The sequence below is a fragment of the Gymnoscopelus braueri genome, assembly GCF_963280865.1.
Source record: "Gymnoscopelus braueri genome assembly, chromosome: 1".
Classification (NCBI taxonomy): Eukaryota; Metazoa; Chordata; class Actinopteri; order Myctophiformes; family Myctophidae; genus Gymnoscopelus; species Gymnoscopelus braueri.
In genome coordinates this window covers 9,540,665-9,567,920 of record NC_137603.1, presented here as the reverse complement: position 1 = coordinate 9,567,920, position 27,256 = coordinate 9,540,665, and the positions used below count along the sequence as shown (strand labels likewise).

Here is a 27,256-nt window from a genome sequence, read left to right as displayed (position 1 = left end):
GTGTGCTATTTCTGGACATGGGAACACTCTATACATTTTGTCAAACATTCTGCAAAAAATTGCTGATCTACAAGGTCACAACACATCACGACATGTTGTGAGCTCGTAGATCGCTATTTTGGATGGAAGATGCCAAATAAAAACAGCTGCCTGGGGGACCCCCAGTTCGTAGAGGGTTTAAAGGGTTTAAAAAATATATATTATGATAATATATATTGAAAAACAAAATATAAAGATGTAGTCAATGTATGGCTTTTCTCAAAGCAATGGGGAGACTTTGCAGTGTTACCGGCCTTTTAACCCATTAAAACGCATCTGTGTAACCACTTTAACCATTATTTTATACTTTGGCTAAAAAAATAGCAGATATACAAGCTCATAGCGTGGCACCGAATGCCGCGCTATGAGCTTGTAGATCTGTTATTTTTTGAAAAATCGTGAACATTTTAGCAAATGTTTTAATATATATTTTAAAGCGAAAATAATTCACTCAACTCTTCTGGGGGTCCCTGTAACAACACATTTGTAGAATCCCCCAGAAGCAAAGATTTTAGTTACACATTTTTGTTGAAAAATATATATATTCAAAGATTTGCACACATGTTCATGATTTTAAAAAGCAGATCTACAGGCGCATGCTATGAGCTTGTAGATCTGCTATTTTTGAATAGCTAAAGTATAAGATTATAGTGGTTAAAATCTAAAATGACAGATGTTTACCCAGTCTTAATAGGTTCAAGGACTTCAAGGACAGACAGACAGACAGACAGGCTTGTCATTACTGTGTGTCTGTGCCACGGCAGGGCGGCACAGAGGACCCTCCGTCTGGATGCTGGCTGATAAGTGTGAGATTGACAAGGTCACGCCAAGCAGGGACGTTGTGGAACTCCCACCGGTGACCAATGACCACTGGTGTCTCTGAAAGCTGTCAGGTATCAAGCTGTTGCACTGGTCCATGCTGTCCCATAGGGATTGAAGTGACCACTGTCTGCACATGAAGACAGAGCTCTGATCAGATTGGTTTGATCAAGTCTGGACGGGGCGGAAAGAAATGCAATCAGATTTGTGCTAATTTGATTTTCGACCACGTTCCTAGGTGGGTTTGAAATGTGATTCAAATCAGATTCTGAAGATGTGCCTCAATCTGGACTCTCCAAGGAAAAAAAGGAAAATAGCCAATCTATAAGCTCACAACGCGTTGCAATGTGTTGTGAGCTTGTAGATTGGCTGTTTTCAAATAATAAAATTGACCATGTAGCATTGAGCATGTCGATATGCTATTTTCAGTGAGCGACACCATCGTACTACAAAGTATGATTTAATTACACTCACCTATTTTGTTACGTTGTAGCAGATATAGGCTGAAAATGTCTGAATACACAAATCCAATCTGTGTGGACAGTCAGTCCTAAAGATTGGATTTGAGAAATATGTGACTTGCCTACAGTCTGAACAAAGGGCTCTCCACGTGCGGGGCTAACAATGGTGAAGTGTTCCTTTAAGAGGGATCCCACCAGCAGTGGATTTGTCACAGAGCTTTGTAAATGGTGTGTGTATTTCACACTAACCCACCACATCCCTGCATCCACCCTCCCTCCCTGGGTTTACATGAAGCTCCTTAATCCATTCAATCCGGGAACGGATCTCTGTCATTTTAGATCTCTTTGGCTATTAAAAAGATAGCAGATCTACAAGCTCATAGAGCGGCGCACACAACTTGTAGATCAGCTATTTTTGAAAAATCATGGAAATGTGTGCAAATCTTCACAAATGTGTTCTAAATCCTAACAGTTTTTGGATATTTTTTTTTTTATATCAGTGGTTCTCAAACCTTTTCATGTCAAGGACCCCCAAAATTATGTTGTTGGCTGCCAATCCCCATCAAAATGTTGTTCCAGGGACCCCCAGAAGGAAAGATTTGAGTAAAAAACGTTATATTAAAAAATATTATGTTTTCAAAGATTTGCACAGAAGATTTTTCAAAAATATCAGATCTACAAGCTCAGAGCGCGGTACTCGGTGCCGCGCTATGAGCTTGTAGATCTGCTATTTTTGAATAGCCAAAGTATAAAATTATGGTTACAGCTCAAATTAAAAAAAATTACACAGATGTGTTCCGGGATTGCATGGGTTAAACTGGTGATAAATGCAACACCTGTCCGTAAAACACTTAATATGGTAAACAGGAGGATCTTCCGTATTAGCCTATTATTGCCTGTTAAACATCTGTGAATAATCATGTACATGACATTCTGTCCACTTATACTGTAATTACAAATGGAACAGATTATGTGTGCAGTTTGTGTAGATTCACCCCTATACGCGAAACATCCCTGTACAAACCCTGCCGTGTCACCTTAATCTGTAACCATGTATATGATGTGTGTAGCAAGGGACTGTGTGACCTGAATATTTGAGTTACCCAGTTTGGTGGGATGTGCACGTTCTGTTCACACTCTCATTGGCTGTGGGTTCCATTTGGGAAGTTTATAAAAAGAGGTGGACACTTCCTATGTATGATATGTATATGTATTTAGTTGTTGGCAGGTACCTAAGCTCACTGCATGGATGGAAAAGTCTTCCATTCTGCGCCCCGAGCCAGACTCTCTCTTTCCCAGGTGTTTCGCCCAGGTGGGCGTAGTTTTGAGTTTTCTTTTTCACAATAAATTATTCATACGAAAATCTAAATTCCATAAAAAAAAACATTTAAAAAAACTTTAGAAGTAGTGAAAAAAGCCGATCTACAAGCTCACAACGTGTCACGTTCTGAGCTTGTTGATCGGCTATTTTCACTAGTTTGGGTCCCGGGAAGACATCAAATGTAACTCTTTTGGGTCATGACCAAAAACATTTGGGAATCACTGGCATATTTTCTCTAAGGTTAGGGCTAGGTTTAGGCATATAACCATAGAGTTATAATATATGTTGAGGGCTTATTGCCCCAGCTATTCATTTCTATGAAAGTTGCTCAGTGGCGTTTGAAGCACCCGGAAGTACCATGTATTGGGTCCTGAGCAGGCGCACAATAGGGTTTCTACGGAGCCTCTGAAGGGCCATTAGTAGGTTTCAACGGTAGATGCACGCGCAATAGCATTTTAAATGCGGAAGTGTTGCTATCCCAGATTTGACCACCAGGCGAAGGCAGCTTCACTGTTCTACCGTGGTTCTGGGGGCTTGCATAACCCTGAGTGCAGTTACCTGAGTAAAGTCTGCTGAACTGGAGAAAATGTGTCGTGCCCGTCATAATAACCCACTCCTCCTCGTCACCCAGCAATACCTCTCTCGATTCCCTGACTTGATTTATGTTCCTGCATAAAAAAAAAAGAAAAAACTCTGCTATTCATAACTGTGATAAAGATGATATGATTAGAGCCACATTAAGCTCAATTTATACATCGTCACACACAAATTAAGCATTAGAATGCAGCTCTAATCTATAAAGTCAATGAAGGACAGTACAGAGAGATGGTTTGTACCTGCATTGTTCTGGTTCTAAACTGGTTGAGACACCAGAACACATCTGTATGGTTCTGGGTCAGTGGTTTAGACACCAGGACACATCTGTATGGTTCTGGGTCAGTGGTTTAGACACCAGAACACATCTGTATGGTTCTGCACTGGTTGAGACACCAGAACACATCTGTATGGTTCTGGGTCAGTGGTTTAGACACCAGGACACATCTGTATGGTTCTGGGTCAGTGGTTTAGACACCAGAACACTTCTGTATGGTTCTGGTTCAGTGGTTTAGACACCAAAACACATCTGTATGGTTCTGGGTCAGTGGTTTAGACACCAGAACACATCTGTATGGTTCTGGGTCAGTGGTTTAGACACCAGAACACATCTGTATGGTTCTGGGTCAGTGGTTTAGACACCAGAACACATCTGTATGGTTCTGGTTCAGTGGTTTAGACACCAAAACACATCTGTATGGTAAATGGTAAATAAATATAAATGGTGCTTTTATATAGCACCATTATCCAAAGTGCTTTACATTCACACACAGATGGTGGAGGAAACCATGCAAGACAGCAACCTGCTCATCAGAAGCAGTTATGGGTTCAGTGTCTTGCTCAAGGACACTTTGACACTAACACCCAGTGGTGGACAAAGTACTCACATTTCTTACCTAAGTAAAAGTATCAATACTGCAATGTAGAAATACTCTGTTTCGGAGTAAAAGTCCGGAATTCAAACTCTACTTGAGTAAAAGTACAAAACTATTGGCATCAAAATGTACTTAAAGAACCAAAAGTAATAGTACTCATTATGCAGAATGTCCCATTTAAACTTTTCAAATGTATAAAAATCTTTTTGAAAATAGCGGATCTGCAAGCTCACAATGTGTCGCATCGCCTCACATTGTGAGCTATTTCGGCTATTTTCAAATGGCCGAAATGTATATAGGGCTGAAGTGGTTAATGTGTGTTTTGTAATAATGATTGATTTCCACCACTGCTGACACAGGGTGAGTCTGTAATTAAACCAGGAACCTTCCGATTCCCAAGCAGCCACTGAATCTCCTGCTCCACTGACACACAGTATACTGGTGCAGTGTGGTTCAGACAAACACCAGAATACTATGGTTGTGGTGTTGCTGTGCGTAGAGTAACACTAACACACACCAGGGTAGGACACATCTTGTCAAAATGATAAAGTGCTGCTTGCTGCCTGACAACAAGTGCAACCAGTGGAAGATGATTCCTGCTTGTGCGTGCGTGTGTGTGTGTGTGTGTGTGTGCGTGCGTGCGTGCGTGTGTGTGCAGAGAGAAATGGAATCTGTATTCTGTGAGAGCATGTTTGTGCATGCTAGTCTGAGTGTGTGAGAATGAATGTTTCACAAACACGCACGCACGCACGCACGCACACACACACACACACACACACACACACACACACACACACACACACACACACACACACACACACACACACACACACACTGTGGATATGAATTGTACATCATGTTATTGAGAAAACTTTATTGCCATGTTCACTCGGACCGAAAATCATCTGCGACACGACGTGCCCACGGGTCAGAACAATGCAAACGACTAACTGTGTGTGTGTGTGTGTGTGTGTGTGTGTGTGTGTGTGCGTGTGCGTGTGTGCGCATGTGTGTGTGTGCACGATGTACCTGGTCAACTGCAAGTATAATCCTGCATGTTTTATTGAACATAGCTCTCTCGCTCTCGCTCTCTCTTTCGCGCTCTTTCTCTCGCGCTCTCTCTCTCTCTCTCTCTCTCTCTCTCTCTCTGTGTTCCCACACAGAGAGTGTGGGGAAACGGTTTCTTTTCAGGCTAAAATTGACATGCAGGGGAGTGTGTCCCCCTGCTGTCATTTTGTCAACGTCGTCACTGTGTGGAGCACGGCCAAGAGAGACATCTGACAGACAGGCAAATGGGAGAGGTGGACTTCTGCAACATAACACCCTCTCACTGCCCTCACTGTGCCAAGCGGTGGGGTTCGCACGCACGCACGCACGCACGCACGCACGCACGCACGCACGCACGCACGCACATATCTCTGCTGTCCGGCAGCAACCAGCTAACTATTTTTCAGGAAATGACAAAAACACAAAAAAAGTGGAGTTAGGAGGATTTGTTCATCATTGATAAGAACAGCTGAATGGACCTCCAAGCTCACAATGAGGTTGGAGGTCAAAAGGGGGTGGAGCCTGGAGTCAGCTAAACCATCTAACTCCACCCCCCTTTGGTGAACTTAGCAGAAAGTTTGAGGATCCAATGGAGTTAGATGGTTTTGTCTGAAGCACTTTTTAATACTTTTCATTGGTTCAATAATGTTTTAATCAACACACAGACGCAAAGGGTGTCCAATGGCCCTGATTTATGGAAAAAAATCCCAAAGCGGAAAAATGGAGTTAGTTAGCTGGTTCCTGCCGGACAGCAACGACAAGAGGCTTCATAACATGCATTGCCTGCTGGTTCACAAACATTTTCATGTCAAGGACACCAAGAATCCAAATGTATATTTGGCTGCTGATCCCCATTTGAAAATATTTTGGTGCCAGGAATCCCCATAAGAGGAGACTTTTTGTCGAAATGTTTTTGCTCTACAAGCTCTCAAAGCACTGCGATGCCGCACATTGTGCACTTGTAGCTCTGCTATTTCTGACTACCGACACGGTGCGCAAACGAGTGTAAATCAGACATGACAGTTCACAGGGGTTTGAGCCAAGGGTTCTAACATGGATTATTCCATGGTGATATAATCTGCTACACAATAATCTGCACCACTGGGTTTCCATTAGCTACTAAATGGTAAATTAGCACTCAGAAGGAATTGATGCTGAAAATGGATCGAGGCCAACTCCAATACATTAATCTTTCAGTACTTGTGTGCTATACTGTAGCCTCAAATAATGTTTTGTGCTGGATGTACTGTAGGTTTTCTCTGTTTCACTGTGGGATTCACTGCTCTGCTGCTCGTTGGTTTTCTCTGAGCCACAAGCAGCAACAGCAGGGATGTGGAACAGTGGAGAAAAAACAGCAGAGAAAAATGGAAGACGTGGGCAACTTTGTGGCAATACATTAATCACTGGGCTGCGAGTGTTAGTTTACATTCAGGACATTATTAATAGCAAACAACAATATCCTGAAAGCTCCACAAGTGGCCTCCAGAGTGGTAAACTGTTTCCAGTTTTAGCACATTCAACTTGACTTTCGATGTCACCAGACGTATCAGTAGGCGGAGACTGATCTTCTGGCTACGTGAGACTATCACGGTCATATAGTGCCGAGGATGTTTTGGAACACAACAGCAACACTGTCAGAAATGGGATGTATCAAACTCATAAAGACATTTCCAGTACATCTTCCAATAATGGAACAAAGCTCTGTCTGTCCCCAAAATCTCTTCTGCCCGGTTCTCCTCAAGTGGCTGGAGCAAATTGATCTGCATTTGCACACGGCCATTGACCATCAGCATGTGCACGGAACACCCACGCCCGTTTTTCACTTTACCCAAATTCAAGCCGTTTAACAGCCCTTTTTCCGCACCTCTGTTTAACTCTACGGCCGGAGTTTTCGCCGTTACTGCGCATGTGTGGCCACGTGCGCATGCATGCACAGCCACGTACGTGCGCATGCATGCGCAGCCACGTACGTGCGCATGCATGCCCAGCCACGTACGTGTGCATGCATGCGCAGCCACGTATGTGTGCATGCACGGCCATGCGCGTCCCCAGAGCACCATGTTAGACACTTGAGACTTAATTAGTCTTCAACGCTCTGCATTTCTCGTATAGTTTGGCGTAACATTAACATGCATATCAAACATATAAGACAGCATTTAATTCAGTCTGACCACATCCAGGAATAGATAACAGAGGGGGGAATATCAAAAGCAGAGGCATGGATTCCCCCGCGCCTCCCCCCCCCGCCCCCCCCCCCCGGATGGTATCCATTTCATCTGCCCATGCAGTTCCGGTTGGGAGGCTACATGTCCCTCGTCTCCCAACACAGTGGGGATGACATACTTATCAGTCAGGTGTCATGGCTGAACACTGGGAGAACAGGGTGATTGGGGACTCAAATGGAACCCTATAGGCTCTGTCAGCCGAGATGGATGCTGACACCAGAATATGCTCAGGAATTGATTAGATCAAAAAAATAAACAGAATCCGCCATGCAGGCGTCGTCTTGCAGGAGGTGAAGCTGAGCTTGATAAAGGATTCAGATTTATGTGGCCTTCACAGAGAGGAGCAGATATTATTATGTTTGGTGTATAAAATGCTACATGGGAGCTTGGCTGTGTTGCACTGTATGCTCTGTGGAGGAGATAGACCAAATAAGGAGGGGCTTAATAAAGGACAGGAAATGAAATACACACAGGTCAGGTTGAAAGCGAGTGTATATATACAATCCTCTGAAATCAATTCCTACTGAGCTTCACGCACGCACGCACGCACGCACGCACACACGCACGCGCACGCACACGCACACACGCACACGCACACGCACACGCGCACGCGCACGCGCACACACACACACACACACACACACACACACACACACACACACACACATGTGCAGTGAGGCAACGATGACAGCGCAGGGCAGGGCAGGCACAGGCAGAGGATTGGCACAGAACGTGCCTCCCGCCAGGACAATTTTGTTGGCTTTAAAATGTCCTGTGTTTTATTTTGTTATTTATTGTTAAATTCAGTGTTGACGTGTGTGTGACAGACGTGTAAGTGGCATTTAGGAAAATACAGGACAAATCGTGTCCTGTGTTTGGTTCAATAGAGGACGCAACATTTATTTCTCAAATAAAGGACGATTCTGCATTTTACAAGACGGGTGGTAACACTATAGCTGGTGGGGATATGTTTTATTTTTGCTCCTGGTCAGATTAAAGTGTCCTTTTTTTTCACTTGGGTAATTTAGTCTTAATTTAGTATTTTTTTAATAACAATTATTCTTAATTTTAATAAAAGAAAATAGCTGATCTACATGCTCACATGTGACATGTTGTGAACTTATTGATTGGCCATCTTCGGCTATTTGTTGTTTAAGAAGTATAGGGCTCAAGTCGTTAAGAATCCCCCCTATCTGTTTATTTTTTCTTGTTTGTTCTTACAAATCAAACCCTGCACATCCATGACACATAAACTACTACTTTCTGCAATAATACCATTTTGAAAATTACCACAGGACACCAGATTGAAATGGGTCGAAAGGAAATAATGGAAATGTGACATTTCTATTAATTTAATCGAGCTGTTTCACACAGATGATAAGTAATTGCAATTAGCTCCAATAATTGTCATAACCAGGCCATTATGTAATAATTGTGACAGACATTAATTGTAGCTTTAATCAGAAAGTGTGGGCAGCACTAATACTAATGCTACCAATACTAATACCCACACAGACAAGGCTGACATGCTTTTTGGGGTCTTTTGTTTAAAGGGATACTGACCCATTAAATGGCAAGCATGTAGCAATCTACAATTTGAGATGATGGAAATATTTGTATTTGTTCATGTGGAAGAGAATCACAAAACAGACTCTTCCCGCCCCATGAGATCTTGTTAGAGACGTGTATGCTGGCTGTGTAAATAAATGATGTTCATTGAAAACATCCATCAATTTCAGATCTGTGCTGGGGAAGCTTTTAACACTCTTTAATTAGTTGTTTATGTCAATGAAAGTGCACACACACACACACACACACACACACACACACACACACACACACACACACACACACACACACACACACACACACACACACACACACACACACATACACAGCTGAAGTGACAACTGAGCTGTTTCTCTCTCTCTATCCATCTTACTTGATGAGGGCATTTAATTTATGCAGGCATATATCATTTATGATCATCTTTCGTACATTATGCCAAAACCAATACCTCCACACTCTCTGATCTCTCTAATAATTTGTGAATTGTGCGTGGGGGTGTACCAATTATTGGACATTAGTCAACCAGCCATTTATTATTTAGAGTTCAATATTTCAAAAAGAAAAAAAAAATACTTTATGTGAAACAAAATGTCTGATACTGTGGCACTGTCCAGCGGTTTACGATATTAGATCCGGACACACAGACACACACAGACAGACAAACACACACACAGACATCATTACCACGGCGTGACATTTAAACGTGGGCGTCTAGTGTCTCGATCGATGGAACATTCCACAGGGAGTCGCATAACATTAACCCTTTAAGAATCTGTGTCATTTTAAGCTTTCTTTGGCTATTCAAAAATAGCAGATTTACCAGCTCATAGTGTGGCACCGAGTGCCACGCTATGAGCTTGTAGACTTTTTGAAAAATCGTGAACATTTTAGCAAATCTTTGAATATATATACTTTTAAAGCGAACATTTTTTACTCCGATCTGTGCTTCTGGGGGTCCCTGGAACAACATATTTTGAGATGGGGGTCTGCAGCCAAATACGTATCATTTTGGGCGTCGTTGACATGGAAAAGTTGGAGCACCACTGATATACAGCAGCTATATATATATATTTATATATATATATATAAACTGTTAGGATTTAGAAGACATTGTAGAATATATATTCAAAGATTTGCACACATTTTCAAGTTTCTTCAAAAATAGCAGATATACACGCTCATAGCGTGGCACTCGGTGCCGCACTATGAGCTTGTGGATCTGCTATTTATTTAATACACAAAGAAATCTAAAGTGACACAGATGCGTTCCCGGATTGAATGGTTAAAGTTAAACACTCGGGTGACGTGACCAGTCTGATGGAGATTTGCTCTTCAAGAGTCGTCACTTATAGCCGGTGTCAAAGAAGTTGAGGTGCCACCTCAACTTCATGACCCGAGCCTTCATGAACCAACACTGATAGGTTGATTGATGTGAGGACAAAAACATCCAATGACCTTTCTTTGTCAGTCACCCACAGCGTTCTCTGCTCACATGCATGGTCACAATATGTGACGCTGCACTCTCTGACTGTGACAGCGTTCATCTGACGGATGCATGTATGCATGCCAGATTCAAAACAAAAAATATATATATATTTGTTACATAATGGCGTACGGGTACACGACTGTAACATCATTCACTTCTGGCTCCTCTGACATTGTAGTGACAATGATAATACAATACAGTAGCTATCATCGCTGTTGGGCAGAAACATTGTATCTCGATGTTATGTTTTTCTGATAAATTAATTCCCCATATCTTTCAAAGTGATAGTGGTTAAGGACGTCATGAAATGGCTATTGCTACCTGGGTCATTCTACGAAAATGTGCCATTTTGTGTCCCTCAGAACAAAACCCAATTTGTAAATTTGAATTAAAAAAAATACTATAAAAAAAAATCCTAATTTAGTTTCCATGATGTGTTTTCATTACATAAGAACAAATATTACGTTTTTGTTTTATTGTTTCAGATGGTTATTTAAACACATTTTAAAAAAAAACATGGCCTATTTATGAATAAATGGTCTGTCCCTCGGGAACTGCCGCGGAACTGCCGGTGGAGGAGCGGCAGCTCCCGGCAGTGACTGCCGGCGGTGGAGCGGCAGCTGCCGGCGGAGCAGCGGAACTGCCGCGGAACTGCCGCGGAACTGCCGGTGGAGGAGCGGCAGTCGCGGAACTGCCGGTGGAGGAGCCGCAGTCAACTTATTTTTTCCGCCGATAAAGTATAGTTTTGGACCATGACGGAGGCGCGCCGACTCAGTAGACCTTGAGGCCAAGGAGTCGCGCCCGAGCGCCTCCAGGCGCGAGTGCCCGCGACGACCGGCCGAAGGTCTACTAGTCGACTAAGCGCCGTCCGAGTTATGTACCGATAGGCACAGAATCGTAAATAATATTGGTGGGGACTGCGTTACACAAACGCAGCACACTCCCAAAGCTGGCGCCGCCGGCAGCTCCGCGGAAGCTGCCGCTGCCGGAAAATGCACTCGCTGTCCCTCCAGAGTAGAGTGCGTTGCAGTAATCAAGCCGAGAGAAAACAAAAGCGTGGATCAACGTTTTTGCATCGTCTAACGACAGATAGTCTCTAATTCGCGCAATATTTCTAAGATGAAAGAAAGCAATCTTGGTGACATGATTAATGTGTGTATTAAAATTCAATTCAGAATCGATAATAACCCCCAGGTTCTTTACTGTGGTGTTACTTTCTACAGCCAGGTTACCAAGTCTACTTGTTATTGATTCTCTCTGCTCACTGGAGCCAATTATGAGAACTTCTGTTTTATCCTCATTTAGCTTAAGAAAGTTCTCACTCATCCAGCATTTTATACTGGACAGACAGGTCAACAATGGGTCTAGAGCGCAGGGGTCGTCTGGAGCTACTGAAAGATACAGCTGGGTATCATCAGCATAGAAATGGAAGTTCACTCCGTGATCGGCGATGAGTTCTCCCAGCGGTCCCAGCATTCGGGTCCTACTTCTCTTTTTTGGTTTTATGTTTTTATCCCACGATTTTGTAACCCCATTTTTTACACCCAGTGCCAATTGTCTATGTAATCCTGGGCACTACCTTCCCTCTGCCAACCTAGGGAGGCCAGGGCCGAGCTCATGCCTCCTTCAATGCATGAGAGCCAACTGACCTTCTTGTCACCTGACAGGGGAGAGTTTCCCTGGTTGGACGTAGCGCTTGGAAGGAACACGTTATTCCAACCAGTTCCTTTCCCCTCCATCAGGCGCCCCGGCTGGCCAGGGGGAGGCAGTATAGTGACCAGGATTACTGCATGTTTTTGTGAGGGTACCTACCCTAGGGAACACGGGGAGAACATGCAAACTCCACACAGAAAGGCCCTTTCGCCAACCCCACCTAGGTTATGGGCACTGATGACGTGGAGGAGAGAACACGCCCCCAGCACCCACAGCGTCCCCTGCGGGAATCAAACCCAGGACCTTCTAGCTGTGAGGCCTCAGCGCTACCGACTGCGCCACCGTGCACCGGTCCTACTTCTCTTAAGTCGCACCTTGACAAACAAAGACCCTAAGTATTCCTTCTCCTCTTTATGGTAAACAGAAATGTGGGATATGCTTCTGTTCCTTCATGACTAACGGACTGAAACTTTTGCAGTGGAAAGGTTTCTCTCCAGTGTGACTACAGTGGTGTTTCTTTAGACTACACGATAGACTGAAACTCTTACTACAGTGGTAAGGTACTTCTCCAAAGTGGATTATGCGGGTGTTTCTTCAGGCCAGGGTACCTGATACATTGAAACTTTTGCCAAATTGTTTACAAAGGTACATTTTCTCTCCAGTGTGGATGCGCTGGTGTCTGTTCAGATGACTTAACTGCCTGAAACTCTTGTCACACTGGTTACAGTGGAAAGGTTTTTCTCCAGTATGGACACGCTGGTGTGTGTTCAAGGTACTTAACAGACTGAAACTCTTGCCACACTGGTTACAGTGGAAAGGTTTTTCTCCAGTGTGGATACGCTGGTGTATCTTCACTTGTTCTAAAATACTGAAGCTCTTGTCACACTTTTTACAGATGAAAAGTTTTTCTCCAGTGTGGATACGCTGATGTGACTTCAGCTGACCTAACTGAATGAAACTCTTGCCACATTGTTTACAAATATACGTTTTTTCTGCAGTGTGGATGCGCTGGTGTGACTTCAGAGTACTTAACTGACTGAAACTCTTGTTACACTGTTTGCAGCGGTAAGGTTTTTCTCCAGTGTGGATACGCTGGTGTGACTTCAGCTGACCTAACTGAATGAAACTCTTGCCACATTGTTTACAAATATACGTTTTTTCTCCAGTGTGGATGCGCTGGTGTGACTTCAGAGTACTTAACTGGCTGAAACTCTTGTTACACTGTTTGCAGCTGTAAGGTTTTTCTCCAGTGTGGATACGCTGGTGTATCTTCACTTGTTCTAAAATACTGAAGCTCTTGTCACACTTTTTACAGATGAAAGGTTTTTCTCCAGTGTGGATGCGCTGGTGTGACTTCAGAGTACTTAACTGACTGAAACTCTTGTTACACTGTTTGCAGCGGTAAGGTTTTTCTCCAGTGTGGATACGCTGGTGTATCTTCACTTGTTCTAAAATACTGAAGCTCTTGTCACAGTGGTTACAGTGGTAAGGTTTCTCTCCAGTGTGGAGACGCTTGTGTCTTCTCAGGTTACTTGAATCACTGAAACTCTTGTCACACTGTTTACAATGGAAAGGTTTTTCTCCAGTGTGGATTCGCTGGTGTGTCTTCAGTTTACCTATCCTGCTGAAACTCTTTTCACACTGTTTACAGATGTGGGTTTTCCTTCCTGTGTAAGTCAGCTGATGGGTCGCTATTTCTTCTGGCTGAGTTAAAGTCTTGGTAAACTGTTGACGACTGTAAGACCTTGGTTCGTCTATGTCTCCTTTCTGGTTGGTTGCAGCGTTAATACTTTTCCGATAGACTGCTGAGGGGATCTTTGCGTTCCTCATCATTTGGCAGGAGAGGTCAACGCGATGGAATGGGATGGAACCTTGGAGGGTGAAATCTTTGTCCTCTCAGGTCTCTCTGTCTGGTTCAGACAACTCACCTTTGGAGGAAGTGACAGACAAATGTAATTTCCACACTTATATAGACAGACCAAAGTTCTGGTCTGACATCACACATGATACAAACAGTTGCCATGCATGCCTAACCACGTTGATTTGTGCAGGCGTCGTTGCAGTTCCTGCTTGTGCTTTGGCAGGCCCAATATAGTTTTTAAAAATAGCAGATCTACAAGCTCACCATGTGTCGGGATGTGACACGTTGTGAGCTTGTAGATCTGCTATTTTCCAATATCCAATGTAAAGTGGTAAAACTTAGCCTAGTGGCTTCTTTTGGACTTGTTCTCATAGACCTGGCCGCAGGTCAAAAGTGGTCTGGTGTTTTTGTTTAAATATTTAACTATTAAATATTCAATAAAAAGTATTAACACAAGCTTGTGACTCAATAATAACTACATTACATCCATTGGAAAAAAGGTTATTTTTTTCTATTTCCTGATAACAGTTTTGGACAGACAAGATTTCCAACATAACAGTGATGATGTACAACAACAACAACAACAACAACAACAACAACAACAAAGGGGGATAACATTAATAATGAAAGAATAGCAGCAGTATAAAGACAGTTAGTACGTTGGTCCAAGGACAGTTGAGGTACTGAGTGCAACAAGGTTATAAGTTCATACACAGGTTATGAGTTCATAAACATTTATGTATGTGTGTGTGTGTGTGTGTGTGTGTGTGTGTGTGTGTGTGTGTGTGTGTGTGTGTGTGTGTGTGTGTGTGTGTGTGTGTGTGTGTGTGTGTGTGTGTGTGCGCGCCAGTGTTCTTGGCATTGTTCCAAACACAGGCTGCCTCTGACCAAGCTACCGTATATCGTAGCTGTTGGGCAGAAACCTCTTATCTCCATATTCTACATTTTTTTGTTTTTTTCCCCGTAAAGTAACGCCCTACTTGATCATACTACAGCGTCACAAAAAAGCATCAAAAGTAGCAGATCTACAAGCTCGAAGCGCAGCGCTCTTTGAGCTTGTATAGATCTGCTACCTTTGCAATGTTTTTTATTTGAATCCTGAAAAGTAACATAAAAACCCTGGTGGTGTTTTTATGGTGTTTTATGCCTTCTCTGACTATTTTGAGTTTCTACCTGGAGGCTGAAACCTTGAGGGTCAAACGTGCCAATAGAAAAACAGCCCTTTAGTGACATAGTAAAAATACCCTCCCCCTCATTATCATAACATAACAGGTGTCGGCATGAGGAGGAGGAGGGACTAGGACAGGTGGGTGGTGCTAAGGTGGTGGAGGAGGTGCTAAGGTGAGAACCAGGTATACTTAATGAACTGGAGGCGTGTCCACGTAAAAACATAATTTGAACAATTTCTGTACACTTCTTTGAAAACAATCTTCCTCCTAGTATAACCATATACCTGACGATTATGTTTTAGGGGGGGGGGGGGATCACTGAAAATCACGGCACACCGTCTTTAATTGTGCTTATCATTTTCAGCCATTTTATATTTACAGGTACAGTACAGGTTAATGATTGTCGGTTAAATTTATTTCAGCAATGTCAAGCAATTACGATTCAATAATGCAACGGCGTAGCTTGGCAAAGACAATGTCTCTTTTCGTAAGCAAAACTTCATTGAAATACTTTATTCACATTTCCATTTGCCTGGTTTATTGTTATGCGGTGCTGATTATAATTCATGTCTGTGCCTATTATCATTGATTTTTTTTTTTTTTTTACTCAGTCATTACACGTCAGACACAATAGACAGATGCTATTCAAAGGGACACTTCTTCTTCATGGGAACAACAGACCACGTTGCAGTGTTGATTTCGTCGACTAAAACTATGACGAAAAATGTTTGTCGACTACCTTTTTTCACTGACGAAAACTAAGCTATGATGACTAAAACTATGACTAAATATGTTGGCAATTTCGTCAACAAATAAAAACTAGACTAAAATGTTAGTGAGGGACTAGTGGAGAAGAGATCCAGTAGAACTAAAAGACAAGTCCTTTTATGTTTGGTTGCGCTCGGGTGTTGCGCTCTGAAAATAGCAGATCTACAAGCTCACAACGCATCGTGCTGCAACGCGTTGTGAGCTTGTAGATCTGCTATTTTCAGCATGCAACCAAGAACAAAAAAGTGTAAAATCAGCCATTGTGACGCCATCAAGGCACCGCCAAAATACATTTTAGTAGACTAAATCAACTATTTAGTCGCCTATTTTCTTATGATATTTACTCGACTAAAACTAGACTAAAACTAAAACAATGAGTAAAACTAAATCAAAATTTGAGGTCAAAATCAACACTGGTTGGTTGTTATGTAGAATAACTGTCTCCACATCAGATGTGTTTTCAGAGGGAGGATTTTGTATGACAGCAAACGTTGTGGTGAATATTAAAACATGTGAGCCGTTCTTCACACAGATCATGCCGTCCTTTTAATTACTTTCTCATTTTGTGGGAGCGGCCCAAGGTTCTGTTTACTGTAGACCACTTCATTACTGTCACGCAGCCAGGGTTGGTTGCCATGGAGCGCCCATTACAAGGTGTCCTTCGCATTTCAATTATCATTCACATTCTGCTTTGTGCCGAGGACGTTACCATCGTCTCGCACCAAATGTAATTTCCTCCTCGTCTTCGGGGCACCAGCTCCAATCCGTGAAAGTCATCTCTATCTGCTCTTGAAGATGTCGTTTGGCGGCTTAAACAATCAGGCTGTCTAGAGTAGTGGTTTTCATGTCAAGGACCCCCAAATTGATATTTATTTTTAGTATTTTTTTGTTCTAGTATACACAAATAGGGCTCACGTGTTTAAACTGTTCCACATTTTGCTGGGGACCCCCTTGAGGACCCCTGGGGGTCCCCAGTCCCACCTTTGAAAACCTAGTGGTCCAGATGTCTAGATATGAAATAATTGTGTTTGTTTGTTTGTTTGTTTGTTTGTTTGTTTGTTTGTTTGTTTCAAACCCATCTATGTCTGGCTATGACTGCCTTCCAAAGTTAGATTTGATTTGATTTATTTGGCAAAAATGTGAAAAACAATACAAAAACACATCACAAAATATAGCAGGGAAAAGTGCCAGGAGGAGACAAGAAGCCCAAAGGCCTTATACTGTACGAGGCCTCTACTGTATGCATAACGCAATAGTAGAAATTAGAAGAACATGATTTGCAAACAATAATTAGCCAACAAAGTTGACACACATGATTATATAGAATACAGGCCTTGGATAGGCAACCTTGCCTGGAGGAGACCTGTGTTCCAAGGAGTGCACTTTTCTAGTTGAGTTTGGTTTCTAACACATTGCCACTGAGCTGAGCTAATAAGAACCAAACAATTCATGTAGAATATTCTTGAATTACTTCACCTGTGCTTTTTGAAACTAATTAAAAAGTTCCTCAACCAGTGAAGCGCCTGCCTTGGCAGGAGAATGTCCCCAAAATATCGTTTTCCAAGTAGCCATCACAGAGCTTTATTCTCTCACTAGTCAGACAAGCCCCTTAGAAACTTCACATTTAAATGCTGCTTTGCAAAACATAGCATTGTTTTAGCAAAGGCTTGTCAATCCAAACATTCCAGACTACCAAAACAAATCATCCAACATTTCATTTAGATAATGACGGACCCTTCACTACGGTACACTATCACACTGAAGTTCATTCAGAGAGGTTCGCTTGAAGACACAGAATTCGAGTAAGCACTGCATTCCACATTTCCTTAGGTAAGCATTATTTGTTCAAAATGGCAGCCCTTTCATCACGCGAGCACTAAACAATGGTCAGGGGAATTGGCAGATTGCTCTCTCTTAGTCGCTGGTCCTGCCAGCCAGGCTGCAGTCCATCAATGTATAGATTAAAGACATTACCATCTCCCCCTGGTCGATAGCAGGGTCTAATTCCCCCTGTGTTCCACACTTGACCTCCAGTCAATTCTTACTTTCCCACATGTCATACAATGTTTCAGCTACATGAAAGACCTGGTATATGTTTGTGAACGACGGCTAATCGACAGGTGCAAAGCCAAATGAAATTGTGAATTCTAATAGCCCTCAAAGGCCATGCAGTTCCATTTCATATAATGTCAAACAAGGTCTAATGTCTCTCCTCTTGATTAAATTAATTGATTGTGTCTTGTAAGGAGGTATTGATTGGATCCTAAATGATTACCTGTAGCATGTTTTCCAGAACAACTAACATGTGTCAGTGAGTCAACAAAGCGAGTTAAAGAAGCTCCTCATCAATGTAAATGCATTATGAAGTTATTTCTGTACTTTCTGTAGTCTTTCACAGAAAAATAACTACAAGGAGATGGTTTTCACTTATTTCTCTCCTTTAAGAATGCTATATTTATGCTCATTATATGAATCCTGACAGCTCATCCAACCTTACAAAGAATACTAATACATTATTGTGGACTTTATGCCTAACTGCCTATTGCACCTCATGATGCAAGATCTGGTTTCAACGACAAGGATATTGTTGCTTGTTGGGTAGAAATGTTGTATGTCCACAACCGTTATTTTTAAGGTAATGGGGGAAAAAGCCTGCGTTTCCAATGGATCCAAGTTCCATAACGTAGTTGTTTAGTCACAACTATTAATACTTTTCATTTTCACTGGTTAAATAACTACTTTCAACACTGCGTCCATAGGCTTGTCATTCTGCAGGCATTTTCAAATAACCGATCGACAAACTCATAGCATGTTGCATCGCGGCAGGTCGGCTATTTTTGTGCGACACTGTACGATGAAGTATACAGGGCATTCATTTATGGGGGGGGAAACATACAAAGTGAAAAGATGGAGATACAGAGTTTCTGGCCTAATAGTGACAATATCATTATTAATAATATAATAATATAATAATATCCATTATTTTATTTATATTTTAACTGATCATACACTACAGCGTCACACAAAAGCCTCTAAAGTAGCAGATCTGCAAGCTCAATACACGGCGCAAAGCGTTTTGAGCTTGTAGATCTGCTATTTTTTGCTATTTTGGAATTTTTATCGTGAAAAGTAACAGTTTTGGACATATGAGGTTTCCATCCGACAGAGACGATATGTTCTGAATAGAGAAAAACACACTCATTACAAAAGCTGACCGATTTCCACATTACAGAAAGATAATCTAGTCCAATAATAACACATTTGCATCATTCATGCATTATGGCTATCACCCAGCTCTGTCATTGTAATTATCCCATCTCACCAAGTACCTTGCTTTTAATGTCTGACCCTGTGTGAAGGTTGAAGAGCAACTCCATTTCATTTACAATATGTTCATATTTACAGCCAGATGTGAACATTATGCAGCACCACACCCTCCTGTCTGAGCCAAACATAAGCTTCAATATTTAATGCCACGGCCATTCCATCATCCCTTTAGACATCACAGTTTCCAAGAAAAGCCTGCCTGTCCAGGTATGAGGCATCAAACTTAATTGTACTCAAGTACAGCACTTGAGTAAATGTACTTGTAGTTGCTTTCCACCACTTGTATCTATAAGGAGTGAGTCAGTGTTGTTTGTAGTGTGAGAGGTGGACAGTGGCAGTGGAAAAAAGTATTCAAATGTTGTACTTAAGTAAAAGTATCAATACTGCATTGTAGATATAGGCCTACTCCATTACAAGTAAAAGGAATTAAAAATGTACTTGAGTTAAAGTACTGGCATAAAAATGTACTTAAAGTACCAAAAGTAAAAGTACTAATTATGCAAAATATCCCAACATATTTTGAAAATAGCAGATCTACAAGCTCACAATGCATCGCATCGCGACGCATTGTGAGCTTGCAGATCGTCTATTTTCAAATGGCCAAAATATTTATACAGTAGGGCTGAAGTGATGAATGTATGTTTTGTAATAATAATCAAAATCTACAAAGTAACTAGTAACTAAGATTTTCAAATAATTGTAGTGTAGTGAAAGTAGAATATTTGCCTGTGAGATGTAGTGGAGTAGAAAGTACTGGAATTTTGAAATACTCCAATGAAGTAAAAATACCTCAAAACTGTACTTAAGTACAGCACTTGAGTAAATGTACTTACTGTAGTTACTTTACACCACTGGACAGTGGATGGTTGTAGTGTGTAGAGGTGGACAGTAGAAGCCGTGGGACTCGTGTCAATGCAGGCTTTTGTTCTGGATAAGTACCAATTGATTTTTTTCAACAGCACCGGCTCTGCACCACGCCTCTTTGGCCTGGAATTTATCAATCAATTTATTACAGTTACATCTTTCCTGCTGCTCTCCGTCAAGCTCTACTGTAACCAATAATTGGCAGAGAAATGTTAAATATAATTATATTCTTAACTCTCACAGTCTGAAAGAAAATCTATGTGATGAAAGGGTTCTCATCACCGCTCTCTAATGAGCTCCTATGTTTCTTTTGTAGGTATTACAGCATATCATTGCAGTTGGGCAGACACTAATCTGAGTTCCCAGAAGTTTTCGCCAGCTCGGCGAGGAACTTCTGGGCCAGAGCCCTGGTATTTGTGGGCGGGATGTAACTTACGCTCAGAATCTGAGCGGACACGCCTCTTACCGGTCTGAGAGCTGTGCAACTCGTCTAAAAAGTCAGACGAGAGGCAAACAGCAGTACACAACAATGGCGGCCGCAATTTCTCAAGGGGAAATTGCTTCCCGTCGATCCTATTTAGATGCAACACCCAGTGCATGTGGATCCCACCCCCTTTTCTTCATTGGCTGTTGATTTGAATCACAACGCAGTGGCCGCGCCCCTGCTGTCCAAGCTCCGACGCAATGCCTCCCAGACTAGGCAGACACCTGTAGTGTCTCCATATTTCATATTTGTACGTAAAATAATTAGTTAATAAATAAAAAGAGATAGCTAAAAAAAAAGCTGATCTACAAACTCACAATGCATTTCAGTGTGACCCCTTGTGGGCTTGTAGATCTGCTGTTTCTACTATTAGTAGTGATCTTCCACCCAACAGTGATGATATGCTTTAGTGGTGTGTGTCAGTGTATCTGAAGTCATGCCTCGGTCCTGGTTTCCTCTTTAGGATGGTTTCATGTTTACAGAAATGAATTTAGACCAAAGTCTTGGCCCCGTTTCAAAAGGGCATTTGACTTCTAATAAGCCTTAAATGTGGGGGTCCTTGACATTAACGTCTTTGAGAACCACTGGTTTTATATATACGTTGACCTTTGGCCTGTGTTAGTTTGACATAACACTGTAGGTGTATTAAAGTGTGTAGGTGAGGTCAGTTGGCTGATTATTACAGGCTAGAGGTTGATACATCAATACAAACGGCCCCTATTACGTGACTCATGCATCAGGCTGCCTCTACAGTATTGACAAATGTCTGGATATACGGAAGGCAATAACCTTGGCTTCTCTTCCTATAATGCCGTTATCCTACTCCTATAAGTCCTGAGGCAGAAACAGTACGCTCACAGAATGCTTGATGACAAATCCAACAGACCAGTCTGCAGTGGTGTAAACTAAATAAGTATATTTACTCAAGTGCTGTACTTAAATACAAATTTTAGGTACTTTTACTTTACTGGAGTATATCCAATTTTCAGTATATCACTTCTACTCCACTACATCTCAGAGGCAAATATTGTGCTTTTACTCCACTACAGTTATTTGAAAACTTTAGTTACTAGATACTTTGTAGATTATAATTATTATTACAAAACATATATTAACCACTTCAGCTCTATACATTTCGGCCTTTTGAAAATAGCCGATCTACAAGCTCACAATGCGTCGCGATGCGACGCATTGTGAGCTTGTAGATCTGCTATTTTCCAAAGATTTGTATACGTTTTATACATTTGAACACAAACTAGTGAAATGGGAAATTCTGCATAATGAGTAGGCTACTTTCTACTTTTGGTATTTAAGTACATTTTGATACCAATACTTTACCAAAACTGGAGTACTTTTTCCACCACTGCCAGTCCGTTTGTTTGGCGTCAGTGAATTACCGTTGCTGTCGGGCAGAATGTTTCAACGTATATGTTTTTTTTCATGCCCTATTTCACTGTCTAACAGTGTCGAGCAAAAGTAGCGAAACTAGCCGATTTGCTGCAAGCTTATAGGCTACTAATGTCACAGCGCGGGACCTTTTCAAATCTTGTAAAACCTTTTCAAATCTTGAAAAGGTTTTACAATTTTGGCGTATACTGATATAACCAAAAGGCTTGATTGATTGATTGATTGATTGATTGATTGATTGATTGATTGATTGAATACTTTCACTTACAGTTTGCCAAAAAAAGGCACAGTACGTGGCACAGATTTATACAAAATAATGCTAAAAGGATAACCCAGATAAGCCCTCAGGGCTTGTTTCCATTAAGGTATTCAATTCATCGAGACATTTAAAGACAAACAATAACATACAGTAATATGCAAAAACATATCAACATATCACATATCAACACAAATCATATATACGAGTAGTAATAAGAAAGAGAGATATGTGCAGTAAACAGTTGGGGTGGGCTTACAGGGGCCAATTTTCAGCCACCTGTAGGTACTCTTTTAGAGCCGTTTTGAAGGAGGGTAAGGAGTCACGCTTTTTTTATGCCTGTTCGAAGGGCATTTCAAATTCTGGTGGCATAACAGTAGAATGAATTTGACCCCATTTTTGTGCCGAAACTGAGTTCAGTGAGATCACTGGGTTTCCTTCTGTTGTTGTGCCGTGCCTGTGTGTCTTTTATGCTATTGAAGTAGTCTGACAGGTACATAAATCCACTTTCAACCTAGCGTCACCCATGTACTACATGGGTATCCCTGTGAGACGCCAGGCTGAAAGTGGATGTATAAACATTGGACCTATGAAAAGTATTTACAATAGCTTGTGATTAATAACTACACTGGATCCATTGAAACACATGCTGTATTTTTGTATCGTGAAAAGTAACTGTTCTGGACGTTTACAAGGTTTCCACCCGACAGCGACAATATGCTTTATCATCAGTGATAGGCACACGTGAGCTTGTAGATCTGCTATTTTTAGCGCGTGACTCCGTCATACGACTACTCCAAGTATAAATCAAATAAAACTAAATACTCCCCAAGACGAAATAGTAAACAAATGCTATTATCAACCTAATAGGCTTTAAGACTAATAAAAACACAACTTATAGCATCAACCTAATATACTTTAAGACTAAATAGTACACAGTCAAAATCATGTTATATTAAAATAATAATGAAGTAGTACACAACTGCTATTATCAACCTAATACTATTTAAGACTAAACAGCACAAAACTGCTATCAATGATGCCGGCAGGATGGAGGAAGTTTCACATGGTCTTTCTGTCATACATGTGATGATGTCTCCTCACAATGCAGAGAGAGAGAGCCTTGGATTCTCTCCCACACACCTCATGGAGGATTGATGGCTGTCAGAAGCTGGTTGAGAAGAGGAATGTTTTTTTTTATCAACCGTTTCATTCATCCTCCCACATGGACCTCTCCATCACTATTCCTTTAGTCCATCACTTACTATAGTTCAAGTCCAATTCTTTATTCTTTCCGCACACTCACTCACTCACTTACTCACTCACTCACTCACTCACTCACTCACTCACTCACTCACTCACTCACTCACTCACTCACTCACTCACTCACTCTCTCTTTAAGACACTGCAATACGAGTCTCCCTTTCCTTTCTTCTCTCTTCAGTTCCAGACTCCAACTCACTCGCTGCCAAAACTGTGAGCACTAAAAGTGTCCTACAAGCCATGATAATGCAGTAGAAAGGGATCACGGCATTAGGAACAGTAAAAGTCTCCTACAAACCATGACAGTGATTATGCAGTAGAAAGGCATCACAGCATTCAGAACAGTTAAAGTCTCCTACAACCCATGACAGTGATAATGCAGTAGAAAGGCAGTCATGGCATCCTGAACAGTAAAAGTCTCCTACAAACCATGACAGTGTTAATGCAGTAGAAAGGCATTCAGAGCATTACAACACACAGAACACAAGTAGTGTCTCTTAATCTGCCCACAACCGGCAACGAGGAGGAAAGCAGCCCGGTTCAGACACATTCAAACAAAGAAAACTCCAGCAATATATAATAATAAATAATAAAAAAAACGAATAAAAAGGCACAACCCAATATGACTGAACATAGTTTCAGCTGAATACAATATTAGATTGTCAGTGTATGCATGGCAAGCTATACGCCTTTTGTTTCACTTGAGTCACTGGCAGCTGAAGCTGACACACACACAAAAAAACGCCTCTGCTTATTAACGAGTTATTATGAATGACTTACCTAGTGTTGAGGCTCACAGCCGGACAGAGGAGCAGTAAGCAAAGAGCTTGGATGAATTTCATAGCTGTGTGGTCTCACTCTCCTGTTCGCTCTCCTATCTCAGATGCTTTCTCCTCTCTCTCTCTCTCTCTCTCTCTCTCTCTCTCTCTCTCTCTCTCTCTCTCTCTCTCTCTCTCTCTCTCTCTAGTTGTTAGCACACCCTCACACCCCAGACACACAAGCAGTGAGGCAGACAGATGCAACACAGTGGCTGAGGCGAGAGGGAGGATCTTTGGCTTTAAATAACGCAGGCACACAGAGGGACTCGCTAATGGGAATGAACGGGAGGGCTGGATCCTAAGAGAGAGAGAGAGAGAGAGAGAGAGAGAGAGAGAGAGAGAGAGAGAGAGAGAGAGAGAGAGAGAGAGATATTCAGAGATGGCAGTGTGATGTCAGAGCCCGGTTCGGTTCAGCCATTGGCGAGAGGTTCTCTCTCTCTCTCTCTCTCTCTCTCTCTCTCTCTCTCTCTCTCTCTTTCTCTCTCTCTCTCTCTCTCTCTCTCTCTCTCTCTCTCTCTCTCTCTCTCTCTCTCTCTCTCTCTCTCTCTCTCTCTATCTCTCTATCTCTCTCTCTCTCTCTCTCTAATGCAGTGATGATGCTCCTGTGAAATCACAGCTTCTTACCTTTGATGTCAGAGACTCAGACAGCAGAATAATTAAAGTGGCAGCTGAGCGGTCACTGAGTGCAGGCAAACCATAGGGTCAATGAAGACCCTTTCTTCACCCCTTTTCTCTTCTTTTCTTTTCCGTACTCACTCAGTTGAGTAAAACATACATATAGAGTATATGATGCATTTTGATGCAGCTATTCTTTCCCAGGGTTGCCAACAATCAGAAGTAGCCTAGCTCATTGGTTCTCAAAGTGGGGTCCGGGGGTTTTTGCTTGGACCCCCTGGTACCCCCCCCCAAGGACCCCTGGGGGGGTACCAGTGGGTCCAAGTAAAATGTGCTAATAAAGCGTCACAATCAGTTTAACTCCTTTATCCATATTTTATACTTTGGCTATAAAAAAATAGCAGATCTACAAGCTCATAGCGTGGCACTGAGTGCCGCGCTATGAGCTTGTAGATCTGCTATTTTTGAAAAATCATGAACATTTGTGCAAATCTTTGAATATATACATTTTTAAAGCAAACATTTGTTACTCAAATCTTTGCTTCTGGGGGGTCCCTGGAACAACATATTTTGAGATGGGGGTTCGCGGCCAAATATATATATCATTTTGCGGGTCATTGACATGGAAAAAGTTTGAGAACCACTGGCCTAGATTATAGTCAGATAGTTTGGCTGTCTGTGATGAGCCCAATCTGAGTCGTACATGGAGTTGTGTGCTTAAAAGAGCAGATCTAAAAGGTCACATCTCATCGGGGAATGTGACACGTTGTAAGCTTGTAGATCTGCTATTCTTTGGTAAGCAACTCATACGACTACTGTGAGTATAAATCGAGCATAATGTGTTGTTGTCCCTCCAGTAGCAGTTGTTAATCCTACAGATACTTATAGATCTTAAAGAGTTATTTTCGTTCCTAATTTACCTTACTTTTCCATGGTAACTGACAGTGAGTGAGGCTTCCAACAATAGTCATAGGAAACACACAATGATTAAAGGAGTAGTTCACCCCAAAATGACTTAAGCCTTGAATTTATAGAGATTTTTTAATCATTATTTCTGATCCAATATTGTAATATTTGATGAATTGAAGTGAACAGGAGGTAGAACTTGACAACAGCAACACTGTGTTAGAAAGATGTTTTATTTCCCCTTTAAATGGAGCCGAATTTGAAAGGAACATGCATTTCTGGGGGTTGGACCCATGAAGAATGGGTGCAACCCAACGGGTGCCTACCCCAGGTGGTACCACCTGGGGTAGGCACACGTTGGGTGGCACCAGTGAAGAATGGATGCAACCCAACACAAGCCCAGGAAGCTCAAATTGGCAGCAACAGCAGAATAATCAGGTTGACATTGTTCATGGGATCAACCCACATCCTCAGCTGTGATGCTCATCCCACAGATACATATAAAGGTTATTGTCAAGAAACATTGTTACAATAGAGGAATCATCTACCAAACACTTTGTTGTGATATTTTGTGAAATATATATACATTGATATAGAAACAATTGAACTACCCCTTTTATGCAACATATAAAATAACACGGGAAACAATATTTAACTAGAAAATGTGCTCCTCGGAGCACAAGTCTCCGCTAGCAGACCCGTGCTATTTTAATCAAATGAAATCACTTACCCTATCTTTAACCATAGTTCTCTAGGAATGTTCTAATTCTTACTTAAAATAGAACATGTTACTATATCATAGCAATTATATTATCATAGCAATAACTAATGAGATACAGTAGGGTAAAAGATATATATTTTAGTTAAACAAAAAGTTATTTGTTAAAAGGTGAATGTTAAAGTAATTTATGTACCCCTGAGATGAGGAACATAAAGAAATATTTATTGTCAAAAATATGTTCTAAAAGCACATTTTGCCAATAGTCTGGTGAACCTCTTGTGTTTTTTAGGAATTTGAAGGCTATGTCTGTGAATAACATTGAATATGCCAGCATTAACCCTTTGATTTTGGAATGTTTGACCGCGGCTTTGCCGTAGGGATATCTGAATTTGATCTTTGACTTGTTGTGCTTCCACCATGTACTGAGCTGCCAGGAGATTCTATGTCTTTAGCAAAACGGCCATCACAATGCAAAAGTGTTCTCTCCTGTCTAAGCTATTTATATATTTATATTACATATTGTGATGTCACGTGAAACTGATCAATGTTAGGTGTTCTCAGAGGGACACACACACGCACGGACGGGTGATTTGTACTGGAAGGTACTGTTCCAATCAAGACTGATTGATCCTGTCTTACCTCACTTCAAAAACATAAATGTTTTTTTGAAGTGACACACCTATTTATAGGATTTTATTTCGTCATGCG

General features: G+C 41.6%; 1 protein-coding gene across 1 annotated transcript in view; it reads right to left on the bottom strand.

The window, feature by feature from the left end:
* Positions 1–24,330, bottom strand: part of LOC308082404 (leucine zipper protein 2-like) — a gene marked incomplete at both ends in the record, with an annotated part of 164,101 nt that extends 139,771 nt beyond the window's left edge. The window contains one exon of the mRNA XM_080424142.1: positions 24,269–24,330. Within this exon, the coding sequence (XP_080280268.1) occupies positions 24,269–24,330 (62 nt within the window). The remainder of the gene's footprint in view (positions 1–24,268) is intronic.
* Positions 24,331–27,256: the final 2,926 nt, after the last annotated feature.